This window comes from Gadus morhua, chromosome 3 (genome assembly GCF_902167405.1).
Source record: "Gadus morhua chromosome 3, gadMor3.0, whole genome shotgun sequence".
Lineage (NCBI taxonomy): Eukaryota > Metazoa > Chordata > Actinopteri > Gadiformes > Gadidae > Gadus > Gadus morhua.
Genome location: NC_044050.1, coordinates 3,619,813 through 3,646,584, shown reverse-complemented (window position 1 = coordinate 3,646,584; position 26,772 = coordinate 3,619,813). Strand labels below are relative to the sequence as shown.

The 26,772-nt window shown below is 43.0% G+C and overlaps 3 protein-coding genes and 1 long non-coding RNA gene across 5 annotated transcripts; all 4 read right to left on the bottom strand.

Annotated features, from left to right (window-relative positions):
• Positions 1-2,438: 2,438 nt before the first annotated feature.
• LOC115540597 (THAP domain-containing protein 4-like) lies at positions 2,439-5,028 on the bottom strand. The gene is made up of 5 exons (XM_030352034.1): positions 4,902-5,028; positions 4,306-4,459; positions 3,786-3,895; positions 3,171-3,274; positions 2,439-2,878 (listed from the first exon to the last, which is right to left on the bottom strand). The coding sequence occupies exons 1-5, from the start codon at positions 4,933-4,935 to the stop codon at positions 2,762-2,764; spliced, it is 519 nt and encodes a 172-aa protein (XP_030207894.1). The 5' UTR covers positions 4,936-5,028; the 3' UTR covers positions 2,439-2,761.
• Positions 5,029-6,846: 1,818 nt separating this feature from the next.
• On the bottom strand, positions 6,847-8,414 carry LOC115540942 (espin-like protein). Its single transcript, XM_030352618.1, has one exon. The coding sequence runs from the start codon at positions 8,021-8,023 to the stop codon at positions 7,262-7,264; it is 762 nt and encodes a 253-aa protein (XP_030208478.1). The 5' UTR covers positions 8,024-8,414; the 3' UTR covers positions 6,847-7,261.
• Positions 8,415-16,079: 7,665 nt separating this feature from the next.
• Positions 16,080-26,091, bottom strand: adisspa (adipose secreted signaling protein a). 2 transcript variants are annotated; one of them, XM_030352154.1, is made up of 6 exons: positions 25,955-26,091; positions 23,704-23,781; positions 23,014-23,153; positions 22,587-22,728; positions 18,725-18,850; positions 16,080-16,589 (listed from the first exon to the last, which is right to left on the bottom strand). In XM_030352154.1, exons 2-6 carry the CDS (start codon positions 23,720-23,722, stop codon positions 16,489-16,491), a joined length of 528 nt encoding a protein of 175 aa, XP_030208014.1. In that variant the 5' UTR covers positions 23,723-23,781; positions 25,955-26,091; the 3' UTR covers positions 16,080-16,488. The 2 variants fall into 2 exon arrangements, with proteins under 2 accessions (XP_030208014.1, XP_030208016.1); XM_030352156.1 differs by lacking the exon at positions 25,955-26,091 and adding an exon at positions 25,762-25,940.
• On the bottom strand, positions 20,546-21,795 carry LOC115540671 (uncharacterized). Its single transcript, XR_003976216.1, has 2 exons — positions 21,237-21,795; positions 20,546-20,780 (listed from the first exon to the last, which is right to left on the bottom strand). It is a non-coding gene; the product is annotated as an uncharacterized LOC115540671 (long non-coding RNA).
• Positions 26,092-26,772: the final 681 nt, after the last annotated feature.

Below are 26,772 nucleotides of genomic sequence, written 5' to 3'. Positions count from 1 at the left end.
AGGTAGTCATGACCATAAAACATTTGATCCGGGGCCAAATTACCATTTGGAAAATTGAAGAATGGCCAAAGGTACACAAGTCTGTGTCGGCCGACATTATATTTTGCAAACGAGTGAGGAACTACTCATCCCATAAACCATTGCAAGCTTTTTTGCAATGGTTACAACCGTTACAACCCAATAATTCAGCGCATTTCTTTCATCTTATAACCTTTGTCTTTATTGTATTGTTAATACAAGTTGTGTCATATATTCTGTGGGTGTGTGTCCATGTATCGTGTTTCATATAGTGTATAGCGTTGTCTTCGACATTGTACATTCCTTCGTTCCTGACTTTTAAGCCTGGAATTTTAAGCCTGGAACCAAGCCAGTCGTTCATCAAGGTAGTCATGACCATAAAACGTTTGATCCGGGGCCAAATGATAATTTGGAAAACTGAAGAATGGCCAAAGGTACACAAGTCTGTGTAGGCCTACATTATATTTTGCAAACGAGTGAGGAACTACTCATCCCATAAACCATTGCAAGCTTTTTTGCAATAGTTACAACCCAATAATTTAGCGCGATTCTTGCATCTTATAACCTTTGTCATTATTGTATTGTTAATACAAGTTGTGTCATATATTCTGTGGGTGTGTGTACATGTATCGTGTTTCATATAGTGTATAGCGTTGTCTTGACTTCGACATAGTACATTCCTTCGTTCCTGACTGCAGTCACCGCTTAATAATGTTACTCGTTATTAATACATGTGAATTCAGTCTCGTATTCCAGTTCCGTATTCATTCAACATTATGTATTCCCAGCTTTTATAATATCAAAATTACTAAAAAAGCACTGCTAGTGCTCTGCATATTTAAATTTAGATCATAAATTCGATTTCAACATATTTTTCAACACACAGCTGATTTCTTCTACAGTTCTTACAGCAATTCTAAATGTACATTAGTCAAAGGGTTGGTTGCTGTGGTAAGCTATCGAGTTCAGTGGCAGCAGTCATCAACCACTTGACTTTCGCTGGTGCAGTAAACGTTTCCTGGTAACAGCGAGCTCCAGCAACCATCAGTCGTAACCCTTTAGGATTGTTTGGGTTTAAGTGTATTTCTGGAATGCATGTTGTGTGTGTGTGTGTGTGTGTGTGTGTGTGTGTGTGTGTGTGTGTGTGTGTGTGTGTGTGTGTGTGTGTGTGTGTCTGTGTGTCTGTGTGTCTGTCTGTCTGTCTGTCTGTCTGTCTGTCTGTGTGTCTGTGTGTGTGTCTGCGTAGACATTGACTGCCGGTGGCAGTGTAGTCATGCTTGTTTTGGCATCTTGAGAATATGTGATGAGCTCAGCGTTGTCACAGGGCCATTGATGATGACAGTCTCCTCCAGTGATGAGGCCCATGTATCTCATGGGCATGTAGGACACGTAGTGGACACACGTAGAGCGGGGCATGTTGCCTCCACATGAATCAGAAAGTCAGATGGCTCTGTATTTGGGAAGTGTGGTTTCAAAGTCATCAGGAATAAAATGTTTTTCTTAAAACCTGTGTTTTCGTCTTTAACTTGTGGCTTCTGCAGGAGCATATGCCATCGATTAGCAATATAACTGCCCGTGGTACGGAGACTGAATTGATTTTTTTTAAATTCCGCAATCACACTGTCGAGCTCTATTGGCTCACTTATACTTATGGTGTGTTCCTCAATCCTCGGACGCCAGACTTCCGAGTCGAAATTCACAGAGAAAATAAAGGCATTTTCACAGGCATTTCTCAGAGGCACGCCCTCTTTTGTCTTCATCTTTCGGAAATCTGAGAGCAGACCGAGAGCAGTGATGAAGTTCTCAACAAAATGGCTGCGCCAGTGAAGAGATTTATTTTTGTATTTGAACCACGTTCGTCATTTTAAATGCTCTCACGCTTGATTACATAGCTACTTTATTCCGGTCAATTTATACATTGCATGGTCTTGCTGTGCGTGTAATACAATGTAAAGTCGTGTTGTTTTCGGGCTGTTCCCTATAGAGGCTATTATACCCAACGACTAGCCAATTTCATGACAAAGACGAACAGGAACGCAATAAATGCTTCGAGACCGGAAATTACGTCAAGTGCAACTCGGAAGGCTGGCGTCCGAGGATTCAGGAACACCATTAAGCCGGGCCTTGGGAGGTCTGTGCGCTGATCATATTTTGTACTTCATGGAATTAGATATACAATCATCTTATTGTGCTTCATGTGTAAGGACTGTCACTGGGCTGTATTAACCTCCCTTGAGAAAAGGTCAAGATCAAATTTTGAACAAGCTCCACATCCGCAATGCAGCGAGTTTCATCACTTCGTAAAGCACCCGAATAACGACTGCATTTGTGTCCAAAGTTCACCGCTTGAAATTGGACCATATAAACCCCACAGGTGTTGAGCAAATATTTTATTTGATTGCAAAGAACACCAAACCATAGAAATTCAAAACACTACTTTAAATGCATTCTGTTCACGGGTTGAACCGTATGGCAGCCAAGGGAACGGCAAAATGCAATTTACATGCAAAATGAATTGAAGTCTGGAAACATGTTTATACATGAACAACAAACCATCCAATAGTGCATGAACTGTTCTCCTTAATCCCTGGTCATGACCCATAAACAAATGTGCAAAGCAACGTTTTGAGGTTGGAATAATGTTGCATGATCTTCCATTACCGGCCACATAAATTACAGACAAGGTCTTTTTTTTGTTTGGCACCAACACAGAAGGTGGCGTTCCTTTTAGAACCAATCTGCTTCAAGCCAAGCGACTGTAGGTGACGTGCAGATGCTGCGTCATTGGCTGCTTGTCCGTTGACATGGAAAGAGTCTGCTCCAGCTTCCCGTCTGGTTGGAGCTGGAACACTCTGGAGACCTGAGGATTTTTTTTCTTTTATAATTAATGAAACCCTACTGGTAAGATTAAAACAAACTCTATGCATCGCCTTTTGTGAAAAATTGCAATACAAGGGGCTTAATACAATGAACATGAAGAAAAATATATAGAATGGATTGAGAATGCCAAGCTGAATAGGTATGGTTCAAGGTTTCTTTTAAGACGGAGTCATACAGAAAGCTCAAACGCAGCTATATAATGCCATCCGACACAAGCCAGTCACATGGGTCAATTTATGGCTCGTTAGAGACAGTCCACACTGCGGCCATACCTCCTTGACGTGGGGCTCCTTGGCAAACGATGGTCTGGCCAGAGCTTGTGTATGTAGGCTCAGCTTCTTTCCCACCAGCTCCCCCTCCTCAACCTCCACCAGTCCTGCACACAGAGTCTCAGCTAAAGCATGTACACAATAGATACAACAGTCACCGTTCACAAAGTCTTGGAGGCCTAGCCGAGATTTCGGATTAAAAGGGGTGATATTCTGCCACCTGGTGTGGGTGAATGGCCATTACGAGCTTTCTGCTAAATAACTTTGCCTTTATTTTCTATTTTAATACTAAAATGCCTTTTTAACTTTCTATTTTTGCATACGTTTTTCTTTTACTTACCTGTTATTTTATTTTATTGCATGACACTGTTTATATGTCAAGCACTTTGAGTCTGCCTTGTGTATGAAAAGTGCTATATAAATAAAGTTGCCTTGCCTTGTCACCCTCACACATTTAAGGCCAAAACTACTGACAAAGGAAAGTCAGATGCATGCATCTTTCCAAAAGAGGGTCGACACATGTTTGGATGGGTGTCAAACTCCCTCCATGTGATGTTGATGTGTACGGCACTATTGCATGCGAGCCAATTATTCAGAATCAGGTACGTTGTGAAGTACCAGAGTTCTGTGCGATGATGAACGCCACTCGGTTGGTGCCCGTCTGCATTCGGATGAAGCCACACTCCCTGTGAAGTATCTTCTTCGTCTCTGCATCGGAGGCATTGAACCTGCGAACACAGGCGCCACATAAACCTAGACCGACGTCTATAGCTACCCACCACTCCCCTTCCGCATGGTTTATGCTACAATGGAGTCATCTGTGCTTTTACAAGCCCAGAGATGAAACGAAGGATCAGTCAATGGAATAAACCAAAAAGAGCAATAGAAAAAGGGTTGTCATAGGACAACCGCAAGTGTTGCTCATAGCACTAATTATGGATCTGCTATTTTGATCTACCAGGGCCAATAAAGGGTAGACTTAACGTGTGAAGAGAATACCCATTGAGCACTTGACTTGGTACATAAAAGTAGCAGACATAATTATTATTTTTGACAGCTGTGCAAGTCCTAAAATGAACCCTATGAAAATGCAGTGGGCCTACTGCGTTGTTTTTGAATGAGCACAAAACACACGCACATAAAGTTGATGATGGGCTGTCCCATTTGGGCGAAGTGAAGATCCTCCGTGTAGCGGAAGTCCTTCAGGCTGGGGAAGGACCCCTTTCCGGGCTCGACTGATTCCCAGTTACCCAGGAGCCAATCCAGAGAAGAGACGGCTTTGTCCAGTTTAGCTAATGTTGGAAAACATACAACAGAAATATAACACGCACTTCGGGAGGTATAGATTTACCAATTGTATGCTTGCTAAATGTCCACAAGAGGTCAGCATTTCAGGCCGAGGACACAAGCAGGCAGCACCAGGGAAACAAACGTTGCAGCACAACATGGTTGAGGGCATGGATTTAAATTAAAAGACCCTTACGTAGACCTACATGGTTTGTAAAGAAATATATGCACCACACCACTCGTGGTAATGTTTTTAAAGAACGGTCCCGAAAAGGCCAACACATTAGCTGTATAACTGCAGCCTAGCATTATAGTAGCTATATATCTCATACGACAACGTTTCAAAAGAATTCGGGTGTTGCAGCGTTCGTCGAACACACGGACCTACTTGTGCATACACATTAAAGGTCATGCTTATGAAGTGTAACTTATAGCTGGGCTTCTCACCGGGCTGGTAGAACGGGCACACCAATGAAGCCATCGTTAAGGTGGAGCAGGTAGGAGCACTGATGCAGAAAATCAATGAAGATCAAATACTTCCGACTTTGACTCGTCTGGAGTCAGTCAACCCGTGCTTTTATAGAGCGCAACAGTGACCGCCCCCTTTTTGAACAAATCTAGTTCCGGAAGTAAACTTTCCATACGTTTTCCCCCTTGACTTCTCGTAAAATCGTTACATAAAGAGTTTTAAGCCTGGAATCAAGCCAGTCGTTCATGAAGGTAGTCATGACCATAAAACATTTGATCCGGGGCCAAATGACCATTTGGAAAAATGAAGAATGGCCAAAGGTACACAAGTCTGTGTCGGTCTACATTATATTTTGCAAACGAGTGAGGAACTACTCATCCCATAAACCATTGCAAGCTTTTTTTCAATGGTTACAACCCAATAATTTAGCGCGTTTCTTGCATCTTATAACCTTTGTCATTTTTGTATTGCGCGAGACACGGCAGGCAAAATCATCGATTTTTCAGTCACTGGTCAATTTTGATATTTTGGGCTATTTTGCACCATTAACATGTAATGTTTCGCACAAAAGAAAAAAAAATGTCAAAACGAAACATTTAGGTGTTTGTTTTATTATAGTTTGTCAACTTGCGCCTCTGAATTTTACAGAAGATTCACCAAACGTTTGCTCTATTACGCACCGTTTCAAATACAGCCGGTCTCTGTCATATGTGTTCCGTGGTATCATTGGAAAGCACTCGATCTGCTGCACAACAGAAAATCTGATTGGCTGGACTCCATTTCCGACCGGACGATTGGTTCGAATGTATCACGTGGTATGCTCTCATGCTTGGTTGGCTTTTGCCATAAGAATCTTTAAAAGCCGTTTTCTCAAAATGAGTTTTTCCTCACACGCCAAGCAAGGAATCTCCACTTCTGTAGCACCTACATGCACCAAACTTTAGAATCTTATTCTCAGCTATTATATGGAGATTTTTACAGTGGGATTTGTTGATATATCATTCTTGGCCTGATTTACATGACATTTTATGCATAAAAATAGGGCGGCAATACATTTTTTTAAGGCATTGGCAGTATTTTCTGATTAACTGGATAACGAAAGGAGATATCCATAATCCCCTTTGTAAATATTTTTCTATTTAATATAGCAACAACATGAAAAAATAATTTTGAGCCTGGCTTTTTCCAATGGTCCGATTCTTCGTTTCAAAATGTATGCATATTTGCGCATATTTTATTAGATATAGCCTAATTAGCATATCTTAACATACAATTACAGAAAACTTTCAATGCATTTTCTTCTTCTAATCATGTGGCTAATCAACCGGTAAAGTTTCATAAAGATATCTGTAAGTTAAAAAAAAAATCGTATTCACCTGCCGTGTCTCGCCTTAATACAAGTTGTGTCATATATTCTGTGGGTGTGTGTACATGTATCATGTTTCATATAGTGTATAGCGTTGTCTTGACTTCGACATAGTACATTCCTTCGTTCCTGACTGCAGTCACCGCTTAATAATGTTACTCGTTATTAATACATGTGAATTCAGTCTCGTATTCCAGTTCCGTTTTCATTCAACATTATGTATTCCCAGCTTTTATAATATCAAAATGACTAAAAAAGCACTGCTAGTGCTCTGCATATTTTTATTTTGATCATAAATTCGATTTCAACATATTTTTCAACACACAGCTAATTTCCTCTACAGTTCTTACAGCAATTCTAAATTTCCATTGGTCAAAGGGTTGGTTGCTGTGGTAAGCTATCGAGTTCACTGGCAGCAGTCATCAACCACTTGACTTTCGCGGGTGCAGCAAACGTTTCCTGGTACCAGCGAGCTCCAGCAATAATCAGTCGCGTAACCCTTTAGGATTGTTTGGGTTGAAGTGTATTTCTGGAATGCATGTTGTGTGTCTGTTTGTGTCTGTCCGTCCGTCCGTCCGTCTGTCTGTGTGTTTGTGTGTTTGCGTAGACATTGACTGCCGGTGGCAGTGTAATCATGCTTGTTTTGGCATCGTGAGAATATGTGATGAGCTCAGCGTTGTCACAGGGCCATTGATGATGACAGTCTCCTCCAGTGATGAGGCCCATGTATCTCATGGACATGTAGAACTTCAAATAAAATAAGATATATCGAAAACGCATCCACACACACAAAAACACACAACTAGGCATGGCAATATAATGGACACTTATGGATTTAAATGATTTAAATCATAATACATATCACAAATACACTTTGGATCTAAAAATCAACGCAACCATCTACTAATTCCGTAAATATATATCATCACTCACAAGAAAAACCCCAATAAAGCCAGCGTGGATGACTGCGGACTACGGGGCGAAATCAAAAAGCTCCGCCTCCTTCTCTTTCCAGAAGGCGAAGCTGCGGTCGATGTATTTACAAATGTCTCCGTTGCTGAAACAGGAGTCCGCCTCGCTGCTACGCTGGTCAGCCGACTCCGTGCGGGCGGCGGGCCCCCGGGGGACGAGGGGGTCTCCGCGGGTGGCCGAGGGTTCGCCGAAGAAGTGTGCCTTGACGTCCTCGAAGCCGTCGCCCCAGCGCCGCCTCCCGGCCTGGACGTCCCGCACCACGGCCTTGTGGAAGTCCCGCACGGTCTCCCAGGGGAAGCCGCCCACGTGGTCGAACACCTCGAAGCACAGCAGGTGCCTCATCTTCCTCTCCTCGGGCGGCAGCTCCTGCTCCAGGATGCGGAAGTAGCCCAGCATGAAGAGCTCCAGGGTCAGGTCGTCGTGGGTCACCACGACGACGCCGTCCGACGCCCGTAGGAACTGCTCAGGGGAGTACGTGGTCCGGCTGGAAGCCGAAGCCACGGCCTTCCCGGGCCTCTCCGCGCGGATGTTCCTCCAGGAATGCAGCATCTTGTCCACGGCGGTTCTTTGGCAGCAGAACTGCAACATGGTGGTTCTCTGGCCAACCCCTAGCTCCTGGACCCCGTCAGCCTCTGGCCCCTGCTCCTGTCTCCGCCTAGCTGCTCTCACCGTTATGGCGTACGCCGATTTCTTCCAGTGGCTGAGAAACAGCACAACTATACGCTCTTTCCTCAAGCTCACAGTCTCCAGTCTCCGCCTCATCGTGGGTGGGCACCAGGGAGTCGATGTCGGCGAGGATGACCTCCACGATCGGAACCTCCCCCTGCCACAGCTCTTCCTCGGCGTCCGGCTTCTGTCAGGGTTTCAGCAAGGAACAGGGCTTGTACATTAGAATGCATCATGGGAGTTGTAGTAACATAATTCCCCCAAACTTAAAATACAGAAGCTTAGCCCAATCTAAACTTTGTGTTGCCACGACTCGCATGAGAAACGCTGTGTCAGAATTAACAATGTCAATGTCTCCACATCATGACAAATAAGTCACGATTCCTTCCTAAACACTGACCAAAACACCATTACTATCAATAACACTCCTATGCTGCTATGCGTCCGAAATACATGCAGTTTTTGCGATGGCACGTCATGATGTACAAAGCCCATACAGGGTTTGGACATTCTACAACAACATACATTATGTCATTCAATCCAGCCTTTCTTGCATGAACAACAAAAACAGACATGAAAACGGTTTCTGCAATGTCTTGAATGTGTGCTGTACATCTCCCTACAGATCTTGTCAGCCTCATTATGGACGTGACACCTGGTTCACCGTTTGTCCCGTGAACACTGCGGTGAAGCCAGCGTGCTTCATGGACTGGATGGCCTTCATCTGAGACGACAAGGTGTAGTCCTGGTCTGGAGGCCTCAGCAGGTTGAACGACCCGACCACTGGAAGGAGAACGTCATGCGTTCATATTCAGCCGATGAAAACATGTACTTCTGTTTACCGTTACAGGAAGTGCCCTCCCACACGATCTGAAATGTGTGTCATTTGAGATGTAAGGCTGTTCAGACTTATATTGCAGGGGTCTAAACTGAAACAATTTGTTTAAGTTGAGTCTCTACCTCCTCTACCGAATTATAACTCTTATGGTTTTAATAGACATGAGAGGCACTTTAAAATAGTACTTAGCATTGTGTATGGTCTTATTCTAGCTATCTTTATTTGAATGGCTTATCCTAGCAATAGTGAGTGCTTGGCTCTTGTTTCTATGAATATCTGTACTGTAACGACAGCGATATATAGTTTTTTCTCTTTCTTATGACCAACGTACTTATTGTAAGTCACTTGGATAAAAGTGTCTGTGAAATGCCCTAAATGTAAATGCAAATGAGACATTTGTCATTGGTCAATGCATCATGACATCACCAGGTCGATGCCGATACCAATGAGGAGCAGGGCTGTCTCACCCGAGGAGGCCATCTGCACCTGCTGCATCGAACCCGAGGCGTGTTTTATGGTCGGGCACACAGAGGGCTGGCGAGGGACCGGGGACACCGCCTTCACTGGCTGCTGGACACACACACAAACACACATGCACACACACGCATGCACACAATCAGGCGCACACACACAAGCACTCGCGCACACAAGCACACACACACAAGCACACGCATGTACGCACATGCACACACACACACACACATACACTCACTCACACACACACACATAAGCAAACATGCACATGCAAGCACGCACGCGCAGACACAAGCACACGCACATTCATGCCCGCCCGCACACAAGTACCCGTACGCACCCACCCAAAGACACACACACACAACGCAGTGATGGTGAGGAAATGCTGTTCAGAATAAAAAAAATACAGCGTGTACTTCGTCGGGACTGGAATCTGGACAGATTCAGAAAATAATTAATTCCTTGAAATGAATTGCTGGAAATGGGACATGCGGCTAATCCTAATCAAGCTTAATTTGATGTTTTCGAAGTCTTTGGATGCAGTGGGTGAACAGTGGGTACACGTCTGCTGAACAAGGCTTCTCCATTATGCAGACTTCCCAATGCTTCAGTGCACAGTACAGTAGGTGCCCACTCCTTCGTCACTCACCTTGCTGTTCTCCATGCCGCACGGGGGGCCGGAGGAACACTCTACTTTCTCAAGTTCCACCAGTGTCTAGGGAGGGAACATACCACAAAAAAGAAACAAAACAAGGAGGTATACATTGTTTATCATTTCACCATGACTTAACCAGTGAAGCTTTATTTGAGTACAATTGTTTTGTTCATCATGGAAATGTGTCAACAAATACACAAATCATACACAAATGCTAAATAGCATTCAATATCCAGACAATTTGTCATATTCTAATATCAAGTTGTTAGTACCCTGGTATAATCATAATCATGACCCAAAAGCCAAAGCAATGACATAATAGTGTAGATTAGACAAAACTGTCCAACAAACGGTTGAAAGACTTGGAGGGAAATAGGACACACTCCTCTGTTTCAGAGGCCTGAAAGTAATCTCTTTAATGTCTAATACAACCCCCCCCCCCCGCCCCCCTCACACACACACACCCACACACACATACCCCTGCACACACACACACACACATACATACACACACCCCCGCACACACAAACACACACACACACACAAACAAACACAACCCCCCCCCCCCCCCCCCCCCCCCCCTAAACATACACACACACACATACAAACGCACACACCCCCAGCGAAGGCACACATGGTTGAAGCCATGTTAATGTACAGATCCTGTGTGGCACCGTGCCTGGCGTGCAGGACAGACAGTTGAAACAGGAGACGGGTCATTGACTGTATCGTGACCCACCTGAAGTGCGTGGAAGTTCAGCATGACATGATCTGCTGCTTCCGATAACCATCGCCCTCCGCGAGAATCCCTCACAATCCGTCCGGCCACTCGCAATCAGCTCCACACTAATGTCAAAATGCCTTAATTACCTTGCCTTGATTACCCTATCCACTCTGGAACCAATATGTTCTACCAACACAACAAGTGTTGCCAAAGATACAAGCCAAGCATCTTCAGTGAACAAGGTTGGACATGTATACTGTTTAATTGTAAGGTGTGGATCCCTAAACATAACCTTTTACAGTCCCTACTGTCTATCTTCCTTTTTTTTACTTTCATTCCTATCATATTTAATGTTGACACATAACATAAGTTAAAGAATCTGATAACTCAGTGAATTTATACATTACATTATGAATTGGTTCCACATCATATATATTATTTTGCCCATGGTTGATGTATTTTCATGCATTCATTCATTCATTTTGGTAATAACGGTATCATTTTTGTAAACATGACAACATTAATGTTGAAAATATGTTTTAGTAAAGTCACTGTGTGTGTGTGTGTGTGTGTGTGTGTGTGTGTGTGTGTGTGTGTGTGTGTGTGTGTGTGTGTGTGTGTGTGTGTGTGTGTGTGTGTGTGTGTGTGTGTGTGTGTGTGATAGTAACTTAAAGTATGTTATTGACCTTATTCCTTCTCATCTAGTAAGCTGAGGAGAAAATGAGGAGGCTTATACCGTTGACTCCTTTGAGTCTCAGCTTTCATATGGCATATCGTTTGTGTAGATAGCATGTGTTCCCAGATTGGATTGGCAATTTCTAGCCCAACTATAGACTAAAAACCGCCCATTTGTGTAGATCGCATGTGTTCCCAGATCGGATTGGCAATTTCTAGCCAAACTATAGACTAAAAACCGCCCAACTAACCAAAAACCCGCCCAAAACATATATTGCCAGAAAAACGATAAATCAAATACTTCTGCAATCGCAACTACACGAATACAAACCTAAATGCAACCTAATTATTAACTATGATGTTATGTGGTATACAAGGAACCTCTCATCTATCTCTCACACCCACAAACCTCACAAGTTCTGTGTAAAGAATAAACTAACAGCAGCAGAAAATGTTTCTTCAATGAGATTACATTAATACACAGCACACAAATTAAGCATGTAAAAGACCAATAGTGAGCACAATAAACACCTGGCATCTTGACTCCATAACTTATAAGTTACAAACACACACACACACACACACACACACACACACATGAGCGCTCCGTGTGCAGGGATACAGCCACAGAAAATGTATGGTTGGTTGTACATGAGCAAAAATAAAGCAACCCTCAATAAAGTCACTTCTGTCTTAAGTAGTTGAAGTGTCAGAGAATTTACTTCCATTTAAAAATATAGATATTTTAAAATGAGAATATCTTAAAAAAGTTGAAAAAAAGTTAAGCTGCATGCAGCACTCACCTAATAAACATTGGTCACAATGAATAGTGCTTTTGATTGCTCACATGTTAAACCTTAAACAAGCACAAAGATTATGCCAAAAATGAGGGCTCCTGCTGCTCAAAATACATGATTTCAATTTGTAAGTTAGGCCATCGTATATGGTCAAAAGCACTTTACATGGTTTGGTCTTCAATAATAAATAACTTTAACCCTTGATCATGTGTTTGCACAAACAGCGGAAAATAAATCAATAGTAAGCACCATGTTTTGAGGAAAATACATTATGTAGGGTATGTTCATTTCTTAAAAGAAAAAAAGTAGCTTTTCATTTTTCATTGTATAGATGGTTTAAAAATATAGCTGCATTCGCAAAAAAAGCAGAACTTGAATCATTCATCCGGTGACAAAACTCATCGGTAGCAGGGTATAACCATTCACATAGTATAGTAACCAGTTTTATAATTTGTGTGTAAATACCAAGGAAGGGACCAGATGTCCACGTTATCCGACACTTAAGCACTTTTCCATTGGCGAGATAACCAATGATGACCGAATAGACCTGGGCCTCGTTTCCCGATAAAGATGGATCTTCGCACGTACTTCGCATTCGTAGGATCGTAACTGTCACCTGAAACGGTGCTGAAACGGGCTATGTAGGAGGGGGAGACAGGAATGTCGCAGGAAAATGGGGTTAAAATAAGCGTTAAAATATCTCCCCATCAAGGCCAACAGCAGAATAGCCTACGAAAAGAATAGACTGCAATAATATGAATGCTAAAGATATTAAAACACAATTGATTAGACCTAGGCCGACATATGCTAGGCCTATATCAGTCCTAATCCTAAACGCAGTGTACATCCATTTTTTCACGACACTTCCCCCACTGAAATAATTCCATATTACATATTCTGCATAAGGTTTCATTGATTGGTGCGCATTCTCTAGTCTAGAATATTTGTAGAGATTAAAAATGCAATGTTCCATTCATTCATTATCATTCAAACGCAGAGGCTATGCATTGACACACGGCTATTGCTGACCTTATTAGGAGAGCTTGGTCTAGATCCTTCCCATATTGTTGGGCAGGATGAAGCAGGCTATAGGTCTTTTTACACTGCCGAGCCTGTTCGGTCGCTGCTTGGCACGCCCGGTGATTTCACCTTATCTCAAGTTTCCTGTGTATAACCGAGGGGGTCACCCCCTGGTCGTCACGGCACGGGCTTTCTTGGTTCACTGGGGAAGGCTGGGCTGCGCACAGAGTCTCTGACCTCTTTAGAATAATTTGCATTATTGCATACTCCCAAATGTTTAAAATTTTTTATAAATGAAGACCCGCATGCAATAATGAGTTCATGTCTGAGTGTAGACTACAAACGCAATCGATTAACTATGGTCAGGGGTGTTCGTTACTGTCTAGACAGGGTCCAATAAATAGTGAACTTCATCACAGCCTCACCGGAGCGCCTACAGTGCTTAATGCAAACAATCGCAACCAAAACCGCCAGCAGAAATTCTCAGCATGATGCATTTCTACAGTAGCGACTTCTGTCATCAATATGAGGACATTTTAACCATGATGGTTGAATTAAAATCAGAGGGAGACAGCAAGTGCAGCTCGAAACCGACCTCCCACACAAGACCAATGGAATCATTTGATTTTATTATATGCCTTGTGACGTGGCGTTTGATCGGTGATGTATTTGATTTGATTGATGTATTTTTAAATGCAGCAATAAATTATGTTGTTGTTGACCTCTAACATGTCTCTATCTTTGCTGTTTAAATCTTACAGTAGGCCTAGTCTATGAGTAATATATCGGTGGTAACCACTGTTTTTGGTTGCGAAATTGCACCAGCTGGGCATTACGTGGTATGTGCTTTAATAAAACGTATCCAACACACGGAATGTCCGCTTGTGACGCCACTGAGGCTATAGTAGGCTAACAATGCCCGTAGCATCCTACGAGTACCCCCGGAGTCCTCGTTAGCTACGAGCATTTTCACGACGTTCGTTACCAACGATGCTTTCGGGAAACGGTGTGAAAACTGTACGATGCTCGTAGGACGCACTTCACGATCCACTTACGATGCTTCCGGGAAACGGGGCCCAGAGCAATTTTTTTCGCATGTACAGTGACCCACCGACTGGCTTGACTTTGCGGGCTTCTCATTTTCTAATTCTTAACTTCTACTTATCTATTTTTTTTTAAATAATCACACTCACACCTGGTGGTATAATATGTCCCCTTTAAACTATTTTCTGGTACTTTCTGGTGTTCTCCCTCTCCAAAGCCCATCCAAGCGTGCTTTAATGTTCTTAGAGGTTGAAAGTGTCGTGTTGTCGTGGAGTTTGGCTGTGACTGACCAGAAAGAACCACGCCCACTGGAAAAACCTGACAATGGGATCTCTCCGATCTCTGAACCAAGGTCACTCTAACCTTCTGATTAGTGTCTACCCACAATAATGTATCTCACATTTCACAACAATACAATAAAACAATAAAAATCTTGCACGTTGTAGCATACTATGGCAAATATTAAAATCTAAAAAGTATCAATAGAATTCAAAGAAGTAATTAACAAGTGATAAAGAAGTAAGAATATTTTTTTTGTTGGCTCTCATAAAACTCAACACAACCTGCTTGGTGACTTGTCCTCCTTGGACGGGTGGAAGGCGGGGTTGGAACATTTTACATATAACAGTTACATATACATATAACAGTTTACGTGTTTGTGTGTGTGTGTGTGTGTGCGTGCGTGCGTGCGTGCGTGCGTGCGTGCGTGCGTGCGTGCGTGCGTGCGTGCGTGCGTGTGTGTGTGTGTGTGTCTGTGAATTTGTAAGATAATAAGATATGAGGCATTGTATGCATGTGATATAAATATATTTTCTTATATATTCCAGCCTTACATTTTACACTATTCTGTTATGAGCAAAGAGGAAAAGCCTTCTGGGTCCGGCAACTGTTACAACCGGTTACCGGTAATACTCAGATCAGAAATTGACTGTTAATCCTTCATTGTCTTATTAAGAATTTGAGTCATTGCACTCTGTATTGATCCATACATCCATGTTGGGGGCCACTTTGCCAGTGCAGGTTCAGGTTGTTGGCGCTGGTCAGCTAGTTTTACCTCCAACATTATCATTGAGTAACGGACCAACCAATCCTTATTGAGTTCTGCTTCCTGAAGCCCGGCACACATCGGGTGTCATACTTACATCTCCTCCTATTTAGGTCTTACATATATGACCAAATTATGATTACAATTAATAGTTAAAACTGGAATTACACAAAATTATAAAAACAATCAGAGAAATGGCCCATCAGAATATAGTGCTAATAGGCTCTGTTTTATGAAAACAAAAATAAAACTGCAGATTGACCTTAACATAAAGGCTAATGAGCTTCAAACCAGGCTGACTGGGTGTCAAAAGACAAAAGAACAAAAGAATGATAATATCAGTTTGAGTCTTTTGGAAGGTGCACATGTTGATGATGTGGTCGCCCAGCAATTAATCAAGTGGTCATTTTTACATAGTGACATGTCTTCAGTATGCAAATGTCAACGTGTGTTCATGCATGAGTGCATGTATGTGTGTACACACATACATATGTACATGAATTACTTGTTCATTTGTGTTTAACATGTAGAGGTTCTCATTAGTTTTTGCAATTCAATCTTTCAAGTATACGCCAAATTGTTTGTATGTATTTTGTATATATATACATACAGTATACATATATACACACACACATATATATATATATATATATATATATATATATATATATATATATATATATATATTAGTGCTGTCAAGCGATTAAAATATTTAATTGCGATTAATCGCATTAATGCCATAGTTAACTCACGATTAATCGCGAGCAATTGCGATTAATCGCAATTCTTTTTTCTATGCTAAATATCCCTTGATTTCTTTGTCCCATTAATTTTTCTCATTTTAATGCTCTTATCAACATGGAAAAGTGCATCGGCTTGCCTTGTGCAAATGTTTTTTTATTGATAACAACATTGGCATATATGGCAAAACAGGACGATACAAATAAAAAGCCTATAGTGCAATTAAACGATGAACATACAAAGATACTGCCTTGAACATAGCAGTCAGGCTACTGCTTCTTTGTTTTGAGCGCAAAAAAACAAAAAAAAATATATATATCATTTTCCAAAAGAAATAAAAGAATTGCGTTAATCATGCGATAAAAAATGAACGCAGTTAAAATTGGTTTGCGTTAACGCCGTTAATAACGCGTTTAACTGACAGAACTAATCTATATATATACATATTAACAGTTGATCTAGATTACAATATATTTAAAGATACAATTTCGAATATCATATTTAAGCAAGCATTTATGTAATGTTATGTTTGTGGCTGTGTTGTCGGGTCATTTCCTCTTGTGGCTGCTGCTGTGTTTCCCCTGGCTGTCCTTCTCCATCCCCAGACACTTCACCCCCTCCTGCAGCATGGGGGTCCCGTGGTGGGGGTCTACGAGGGCACAACAACGAGGAGATGAGGTACACACCAGGACGAAAGGACGGGAGGATTCTTCTCACTCATTTAAGTGTATGCAACTTGTCTCGTTTTGTATGGTTGCTGTCTGTTGCCATTGAATGTGAGACATGAGATGTAAGTCATAATATAATCTCTGGGATGTGAGCGTTATTCTACTGTCTACTGTAATTCAACAGCCCTTGAACACACACAAAATAAAAAGGCTGCAACTACAAGTGGAAAAAAAATGGTTGATGTATTTAACCCGTTATAATGCAAAGTACTACTAACGTAAAGGTTAGTAGTACTCAATACAGCCACTGCTCGCTGCGTGGTCTTTAAAGGGGACCTATTATGCTTTTTCGACTTTTATGACCTATAAACGTTGTTATAATGATTGATAGTCATGTTTAACCATACTAAAGTGTCTGATGTACATGCATTTCGACGTATTCCCTGCTAACAGTCTGGGGTGGCTGTGCAGAGCGCTAAACACTCGGGACAACGATTGCGATTCACTTGTTCATATTTCCGGGAAACATCTACGTAGACGTACTCCTGCCACGCCCCCATATGCCTGGTCAAATCTGCCCGTGCGCACGCTCCAAGGAAGGTAACCAATCACAACGGAGTTGGGTTGGCAGGAGGGGGGCGAGGGGGCGGAGAAGGACGAAGCGGAGCGTTGACAGAGAAGGCTGAAAGCGCCCAGATGAGAGGAAGAGTTTCCCGAAAATCTACATTGTTTTTTGTGTATGGTTAAACATTATAACAACGTTTATAGGTCATAAAAGTTGAAAAGCATAATAGGTCCCCTTTAAGAGAAGAAGTGAGCTGCATGATAGGCAGGTTTTATATTTCAAAGGCGTGGAGCTGACGGGCTGTTTTCATAGCAACATTCTGGAGTTTTGCTGAAACCAGTTGCCGAGTATTTAGCCTTGATCAACATTGACTTTTAAGCAATAAAACAGCGTGAAACCCATTGAATTTGGGAAAGACCCAAATGGTGATGTACAGAGCACCCAGGTCCTGTTTTCATATGTGATATTTGCAGTTTGTCATTGGCTGTCGTGTCAGGTTCACGTGAAGTTCTCCAGTGTGCTGTTTTCTTACGTTACCCAGAGTGACTTTCACATGTCAACATCTGGAGGCAACTTTCTATCCGATGTACAATTATCCATGAACAATTGGATCAAATGTACTTTCATGATATGTATAACAGGCTTTATCAATCTTTGTGAAAGCACGACATATACAATATTCCACACCGGCGATCAAATTTGACCAACAGCCGCGGGATCAGAGGTGACTTGGCTGGGAGAGCTAGCCTGGCAACGCTAGCTCTAGCTCAGCTACTGGTGGAATCCACAGCACTCAATGGCAGTAAGTTGGTGATGGGTTTGGATGTCCTACCCCTCGTTTTGGGAAAAAACTGCTGTGCAGCTATTGCTGAGCTCTGCAACTTTATGCTTAAAGAAAAAAGGAAAATCCAATGAATCAGTGCCTGACGGATCAGACATCTGCCATTTCTTGGCTCCCCGCCACGTAGTTCATCTCAGATTGATGGGAATGAAACTAATATCTGATACTGATGGGTGATGTTACAGCGATCTGAAGATACACTCTCTTATAAAACCCCATTATAACTACTGCAGCAATGTCTCCGTGGGACATACTAGCGTCTGCATAAAGCTAATTTAGCCGCTGTAAAGTGAAGTTCTGTGGAAACCGGTGAATTAGGACCTTGGGTGCATTGAGTGTCAAAGTGTAGGCTGTGTTATTCCTGTAAGCTAAGTAGACAATGGAAAACTAAAGGAGACATCCTATGGAAGTCGCGTCGTTTTGGAATCAAGTTGAATAAGTCACTGGTGACGTTGTTTTTTTATATTATATATGTTATATGTATAGTATAATTATTTTCCCTTTTAACAAAAGGCTACTATAATATAGATCATAGGCCTAATTAGCATGCAGCGCTATATTAACAATCCAAACAAGAATACAATTATGCACACTTGTGCTGAGTCACTCTCAAAGGGAGGGACTCATGTCATAGATGCATAGTTTGTGTAGGCAGCAATAAGGAAAAGTTAACCGAAGTGTAACAGGAGCCCAAGTGAGGGTGTACCCACCCATGACCCGGGCCTGCAGGTGGACCTTCAAACACATGTCTTTCCTGCCTTTGGTCACCAGGGTGATGTCCTCCTGCAGAACGCCCTCCTGCCGGGTCCGGTACTCACACGTCACCTTGATGCCCCCTGCAGAGAGAGGCCAAGAGACAGAGGTTGGACTAATGACCACGGACGGACACCAGTCCAGTCATCATATGTGTGGATTGAAAATATAAAATATATGGTTTTGAGGCACATTGCGTTGAACGATAGTTGGATTTTCACTAAATGGACATCACTGCCTTCACAAGGAAAATCCAAGTTATTTATTATTAACTCCAGACAGACAGTCAGGCAGACAGTGTGTGTGTGTGTTTCTGTGCGCGCGCGTGCAAGACTGTGGGTGTAATCAGAGCTGTCCTATTGATTTTTGAAGCCTCCCTTGTCAGCTCGGGCTCATGATATCAGTACTGATCTGTCCTTTGTGCTTGGACTGATTGCATTAAGTCCTTCCCATCATTCTTCCGAGGCAACAACCTTGGTCATGGTTTCTTGTATGTATATATTGCTATTGATATTCAAACAATTATAAGATTTGTTTGTGAGATTGAAATGCAATGCAAATGAGAATGATTAAATTTACTTCCATGTACATTTGTGAAATTATAATTACGCAGTAAATGTTCCTCCCATGAATTTACAACAAAAACATTTTTTGCTTATAATTTAACATCATATAATCTCACTAGAAGGAGGAGAAGTCATTTTTTCACCTGCTTTTGTTTTTACCACAGCAACAACTGTTACTGTGGTGCAGCCTTTCTGAATTTGAAGCCATTAAGCTCCTGCCCTCTGGATTCAGTAGCATTAGGGCTATCAGCGTTTGGCTGTTTGTAGCATGGGGCTACTGGCTTTGGGTCCAAATGTTTTGGTGTTCTTAGCCTTGTGGCTAGTAACGTTGAAGTTAGTAATTCAGTGTTCGTAACTTTGGAGCTAGTAGTTTTAGTCTGAGTAACTTTTGATCTAGTAGATTTAGTGCTAGTAACTTTTATGCTATTTAGATAAGATAACAACTTTATTAATCCCCTGGAGGAGAAATTCCTTAATAGCTTCAGTGTTATTATTGGAGCTAGTAGTTTTAGTCCTAGTTACTTTGGGGTGTTGCGTTTTTTCTGAAGAAAGTAGTCCAATCGGTCGCTTTATTTGTCTCACCGGCCGGTGTGACGTAATGGCTCCGCCATCCTCACCTGTCTAAAGTTGCTGCCATCTGTGGCTGGAGTAGTTATTGCAGCTTATGTGTTCGATGGGCTTCCTAGTGGCTATGTGGGGGCAGCTTATGTGTTTAAAATACGTAACAGGAGCTAGGGGTGCAACGGATCACAAAACCCACGGTTCGGAACTAGTCATGGTTTTTGAGTCATGGGTCGGATCATTTTCGGATTGACAACAAAAAAGATAACAAGACAATAAAGTTTTATCTTGGTTGTTGAACAGAACGATCAGTGTCAGAGTGTTGGCCAACATAATACATAACGATAGCATGAACAATTTGCCCAGCAATCGTACATTTATGAATCTGCTCAAGTACGTCACTTGTGTAAGGAATTACAGGGAAATGGATTCAGAGATTGAGACGGTATGCTGTTGCTCGTCCCCCAGGAATGTTGTCATAGGCAGATGCTGTGTCTGGAAGATTTGGGACACATTTATGTTGACATGTAAATGCTTGCAAATAAACATTGTAAATAAATATTATTGTATATGGTTTTAAAATGTTTAATTTTCTTAAATAACAGATGTTTGTACCACCTTTCCTTCATTTGTTCAATAATACACACTTTGGTTAGAATAATATTTATTTTGGATATTGAAAGAAATGCGAGTGACAGTTCTTCATGGTTTGTTTTTTGCCTTATGGCTATTGTGTAACATCTTCTTGAGGGTTTTCTGGATTTCCTCGTGACACTTGTACCCGCACAAGTTCGGATGTGGGTGGTGGCTGTACCAGGGCAGGCAGGCCGATCTGTCTTGGGTCATCAAGCCTCCTCATAACAATGCTGTTTGCCAACGCTTGTAACTAAGAAAAAATATGAAGCAATCCTTTTACAAACATGTTTACAAGCGGGGAACTACACTAAAGGTTAAACATGGCTAAAGCTATAATAGAGGTTCACGTATCGTAACAGTTCTGTTACCGACGAATATGTGCTAACTAGCAGCTCTCGTGCAGGGTACTGCATTATATGGCCAGCCGGACATATCACATACACTCATCGATAAATCTGAGGCATTCGAATAGCGGTCTAATGATCTAAATAAACAAGAACCTGGATTCTGGGATTTAGCCTGTATCTGGGGGACGAGACAGAGGAACAGCAAAACAACCATGGAAACAAAGGTTTGGTAGCGAGTAAGCAAGCTAGAAACATACAGGGCTCACAACAAAGCGGTCGAGCAAACACATTTTTACAGAGACTATCAACATCAAGAAGCCACAATGCAAAGAGGACAAAGTTCACCCAAGGTTACTTACAATTTCAAGAGCAACACGGCCATGGCAGGTCGGCATCCAATTTGCAGTCTTCTTGTTCTTTCAGTTCACTCTATTCCTGAGAAGCTCGCCCAACGCTTACTCGTGTCTGGCCTCTCTGTCGGTCAGTCTCCCTTTTCTCTTCTTCTGTTTCTCCGACATTGGGTTCCTCTTTCTCATTTTAGTCGGCTGATCCATGATGAATGCAACAATCCCTCCGCTACTTGTGTTACATCGAGCCGGTTCCGTGTTTGTGGGTCTGTATGCCGTAAAGCAATTCGGTGCTTCGCGAGACCCGAGACTCCCGCGAGAGTGGGCTGCGGGTCGCCGGCAGAGACTTGCATATTCCCTTTTTCTCTCAAGATGCGCTAGGGGGGAGTCGAAACAGCGACCAAACGACCCATAAAGGGTAATAGAACCATCACAATGACTCTTAAGCTGTTATATTAAGATAAATTAAGCCACAAAAGTTGTGTAGCTCCCCTTTAAATTCCGGATGTCTTCTTTGCCTGGGGAGAGTTTAGAGTCTACGCTCTCCCCAGGCAAAGCAGACATCCTCATCTAGGTAGTTTGATAAGTATTGTAGCGAAATATAGTTTCTGTTGTGTTTTATTTGGCATTTTGTTTGAAGACTCATTGCTCGATGACCGGAAACGGAAAGGGGGGTTGTAGTCTTTTCGCTCGGTTCTAGCCCTACTGTTGATACGGAGAACCGAGCGAAAAGACTACAACCAAACATAAACAGCCCATTTCCGCTTCAGGTTTGGTTTCCGTGTCAATGGGATTTACAAAATGCCAAATAAAACACGACAGAAACTGTATTTCGCTACGATACTTGATAAGGAATATAGACGAAAACCACTAACCACTCGGGGAGTTGCACATTTCTGAAAACAAACGTTTAGTGTTGTTTTAAGGACAGTTTTGTCAATGCCCTAAGTCAGCCATTCTGAAGCAGGCAGGGTTGATTCGATATGAGCAAAATACCCGAGACAGGACCAATAGTCAACATTTCGTTGTGTCAACCACTATATTTCGTCCTAGACAAACCAGAAAGGGGGCTCAATGTGCTAAATACTGGAATTGTCCTTTAAACATACGCCGATAACGTGAACGCACAACTTTTATTTATTTTTTGTCAGCCGATCCGCGGATCACTTGCGTCCCGAACCGTGAGGGCTGACCCGTACGGTTGACCCTTTGCACCACTATTTGGAGCTAATAGCTTCAGTGTTAGTAACTTTAGAGCTAATAGCTTCAGTGTTAGTAACTTTAGAGCTAATGGGTCAGTATTACTAACGTTAGATGTTGCGTATTGGATGGGGTCACAGTTCAGACAGGGTCTGGACCTACCTTCCAGTGTGCTGGTGATGCAGTGGACTCTGAGGCTGCTATGTGCGGCAGGAGGCAGCGAGAAGAGCTCCTTGCCCACGGTCTGCACGTCCGGCACGGTGAAGACCACCTCATAGCGGTGGTGACTCCTCAGGAACCCGGCCTGGGCAGGGGGGTAACATTCAGTCAAGAGTAAGACCACAAAATAAATGGAGAAACATGTCTTTATAAACAAAAGGAGTTGTTGTTACAAAGTTAATGTCAAAGCAGAAGAAAATGTCCAACTTACAGACGTGTGTGTGTGTGTGTGTGTGTGTGTGTGTGTGTGTGTGTGTGTGTGTGTGTGTGTGTGTGTGTGTGTGTGTGTGTGTGTGTGTGTGTGTGTGTGTGTTTGAGTGTATGTGTTTGTGTTTTGTGTGTGAGTACACTAGGATGAACATGGACACACCTTGACCAGGAAGCTGCCGTCCTTCTCTGGGATGGCCGTGATGGTTGCCGGGGAGGTCTGGTCATCACGGCGTGTAGGAGAGCCTGGGGGCTCGTTGTCGTCGGGGAAACGCACCCCACCCCCTTTACTGGAGGTGGACCCTTGTGATCGGTAGGACAGGGGAACACACCACAACTAAGGCTAAACATGGCCGTACCATTCAAAGGTGCTTTCGCAAAGACTCCAGGGTTGTAAAGAGAGAGCAGAAAAGATTGTCAAACTAAACAAAAACATCCCCTCCCTTAGTTCCTCCGCCATTTGGAGGGTGCCTTTACTGTCAATCAGGGAGGAGATGCACAGAAAAGAGCTGGGAGCTATTAGCTCATAAATCATCACCTTCAATCCTAAATTCAAACATCTGGGTCTCGTGTCTCAAGTAGTTCTTTTGACACATATGTTGTCAAACATGCAGGATGGCAAGAAAACTTCTAAACGCTGTCTCTCCCCATGGCTCCGATCACAACCTATAAGTTGAATTCTTTCAAACGTGTGTGAAAACAAACACATACACACGCACACACACGCACCCACACAAGTCCTTGGAAACACATACACACGGACACACACACACATGCACACAAATCCAAAGTAACACATATACACACACACACACACATATATCCTCAGAGAGACAGACGGATGGGAACCAACCCTTTCTGCCTGTTGCCATGGCGCTCTGGTTATGAATCAGGAAGTGTTGGATCCGTAGCGAGTGAAGTCATCACATCACTGTCATGTTAGGAGAGAGGGAGGGAGAGGGAGACAGAGAGAGAGAGAGAAAGAGCGTCAAACGTCAAATTGATATATTGGAATTTCATATTTTGTTCAATCCAAATGTCTTCCAGCACAAAGCACTAAAAGCACTAAAATACCAGGGCACCAACCCAGAAGAAAGTCCCGCCCCCAGCAAAACCCTGGCCAAAACGAGGTATCTCCAAGCACACCCAGAACCCGATCCAAAAGGGACAGTTATTGGCCCTGAGCCATCAGGACACACCAGCAGAGAGTAGAGCACCGCATCTGCCTTCACACCCAGGGAGACGCAGAGCAGATCCGGGCTCAGTGGACCAGCCCTAAAGACCGGTCCAAAGACAGACCAACCACAGACAGACAGAGAGAACGGTCCAAAGACAGACCGGTCGACAGACCAGTACACAGACAGAAAGGCCGGTCCACATTAGACCGGCCCACAGACAGACCGGGCCACAGACAGACCGGCCGACAGACAGACCGGTCCACAGACAGACAGACTGGTCCACGAACAGACCGGTCCACAGACAGACCAGGCCACAGGCAGACAGACTGGTTCACGAACAGACTGGTCCACAGACAGACTGGGTCACAAACAAACCGGTCCACAATCAGACCCTGGAGACGGACCAGAGATAGACCAGGCTTGGTGTACTATTACTGTTCACATTGTGTTTTACTCTGCAACTAATTCTCTAGTTCTTTGTACCAACTGTTACTGATGTTTACTGCCTTGTCTCTTTTAACATTACTTGTTTCATTGTGTTATTTATGTCCTTGCTATTGTTTTGCTTTGGCAATATCAAGGAATGCCTTTTTCATGCCAATAACTTACATTTAATTGAATTGAATCTCTGTCTGTCTGTCTGTCTGTCTGTCTGTCTGTCTGTCTGTCTGTCTGTCTGTCTGTCTGTCTGTCTGTCTGTCTGTCTGTCTGTCTGTCTGTCTGTCTGTCTCTCTCTCTCTCTCTCTCTCTCTCTCTCTCTCTCTCTATCTCTCTCTCTCTCTATCTCTCTCTCTCTCTCTCTCTCTCTCTCTCTCTCTCTCTCTCTCTCTCTCTGACCTTGAGGTTTTTTTTTTGCTCTGAAGGTAAATAGAAGCAAAGGTGAGGTGTAAATACAACATAGCAAAGTTGTAATGATGACACATCATGTCAGCCTGTTTTCTCTGCTGCCTCTATTGCCCTTTACAACTCCTTATTTATACTATTTAATTTTTTTTTTTGCTAAATCACAACTCTGCCAAGGTCAAAACATATCTTAAACCATCAATGTGCCGTGTGTGTGTGTGTGTGTGTGTGTGTGTGTGTGTGTGTGTGTGTGTGTGTGTGTGTGTGTGTGTGTGTGTGTGTGTGTGTTTGTATGTGGCCTCATGCATTGTCTTAGAGTAATGACAGAAGACCTAACATGTAGGGCAGCATAATTTACATTCCTTTGTTGTGCAAGCAGTGAAATGTGTGGACTGTACACGCTGTACACATGAAATGTAAGAATAAGTAAAGCAAATTAGCCAAACTACATCCCATAATAACTGGATCTATTGTGATGACGGGCTGCCCCGTCACCTCTATGTTCCCACAAGCATCACTCCCCTCAAATGCCACATCTGTAAAACAGTGACCTCTAGGGATTAAATCGCAGTCCCATCTTTTTGTCTGAAGCCAGGATCCCCATTTGGAACCTAATTACCATTTTTGGGTGACGATTTTCTAGAAATAATCGATATCATCCCTTTCAGCTATCAATTTAACACTGTAGACTATTTTAATGGTTGTTGCTAAAGGGGAACCATCTCCCCTGTGGAGGCGCCTGCGTGTTGTCCCGTCCAATGTCCTGGGGTGTTCAGACGAAGAATGAACACGGACGTGTTGAGTCCAAAACATGACATTATTTTAAGTTGTAGATCCCAAAATACTAAAGAAGTCCTCATCCCTACCAGCGTCCTCAGAGGATGACCTACCGTCTCCGGTCCCTCAATCGACTATGGACACATTCCGTTTGTAGGGAGCTGATGTGAAACGTCGGTATACTGGACAACAGGGACTCCGATGCAGGCCCATCAATTCACAATCCTGCGGCAAAGCGATCGTTTCACCTGCGATACAGACTGACCTAGACCGTAAAGAGATAGAGAGAGACCGGATCCCACTTACCGCCTCGGAGTAGGGATCAGCCAGAAGGATCTGGTGGAACTTCTTCAAACCTGACTGGGTGGCGGTGGGCGATCCCCCTATGCATAGACATCAAGACTGGTCCTTAAACACGTCGGGTGTGTGTCAGAGAGAGCGAGCGAGAGCGCGAGCGAGAGAGAGCGAGAGAGCGAGATCTAATCGGCAGCCACACCCAGTTCACGAAAACCTTTTTCCTTTTATAATTAATGGATATTGACAACATATTGCAAAACAAAAATACATCTCATCGGTTGGCTCAATTTATAACATAAATGTTCTTCTCCTGATGATCAACCCAAGTCCCCCTGGTTTCAACTCTCTGGTGTCTTCCTTTTTTGAAAGCAACATTCACTTTATTTTAACATTATGGTCGCTGAATGCAGTTAGAAATGGACGGAAGAGGACCGTGGGACACGGACAATGTTTCCATCGCAGGTTCAGCAGAACCAGCCAGACAGCAGCCTGTAGGTGTCATGGACGCGTCGAGAGGAACAGGAGACATGAGTCGCTGCCGCCTGTCATCGCTGCTCCTCGGGACAGACGCTCGCGCTGTCCGTGGTTCTGGACCCAGTCGACGACACGCAACTTACTGCGTACAGAAACACTTCTATCATGATGAATCGCTGAATTAGTCAAGAGAGGATCAGCGTGCTGATGCTTTGACTAATTCAGCGATTCATCATGAATTAAGATTTTCAGATTTGTATCTTGTCCATATAACAATACTAAATTGCATTTTAGTTAGGATGATTTCTAAACAATGCTGATCCTATACCAAAGCGTATCAAACTACCTTTAAA

What these genes read in the sequence shown, in the direction of transcription:
- LOC115540597 (XM_030352034.1), bottom strand. Translation starts at nt 4,935, where the DNA reads ATGGCTTCATTGGTGTGCCCGTTCTACCAGCCCG. An exon ending in CAGCCCATCATCAACTTTAT is followed by an intron (nt 3,896 to 4,305) that starts GTGCGTGTGTTT and finishes CTGTGTTCGCAG; the next exon opens with GTTCAATGCCTCCGATGCAG. An exon ending in CATCATCGCACAGAACTCTG is followed by an intron (nt 3,275 to 3,785) that starts GTACTTCACAAC and finishes CTCTGTGTGCAG; the next exon opens with GACTGGTGGAGGTTGAGGAG.
- LOC115540942 (XM_030352618.1), bottom strand. Translation starts at nt 8,023, where the DNA reads ATGAGGCGGAGACTGGAGACTGTGAGCTTGAGGAAAGAGCGTATAGTT.
- adisspa (XM_030352154.1), bottom strand. An exon ending in CATCACCAGCACACTGGAAG is followed by an intron (nt 18,851 to 22,586) that starts GTAGGTCCAGAC and finishes CTCTCTCTGCAG; the next exon opens with GGGGCATCAAGGTGACGTGT. An exon ending in CCTGCAGGCCCGGGTCATGG is followed by an intron (nt 16,590 to 18,724) that starts GTGGGTACACCC and finishes GTGCCCTCGTAG; the next exon opens with ACCCCCACCACGGGACCCCC.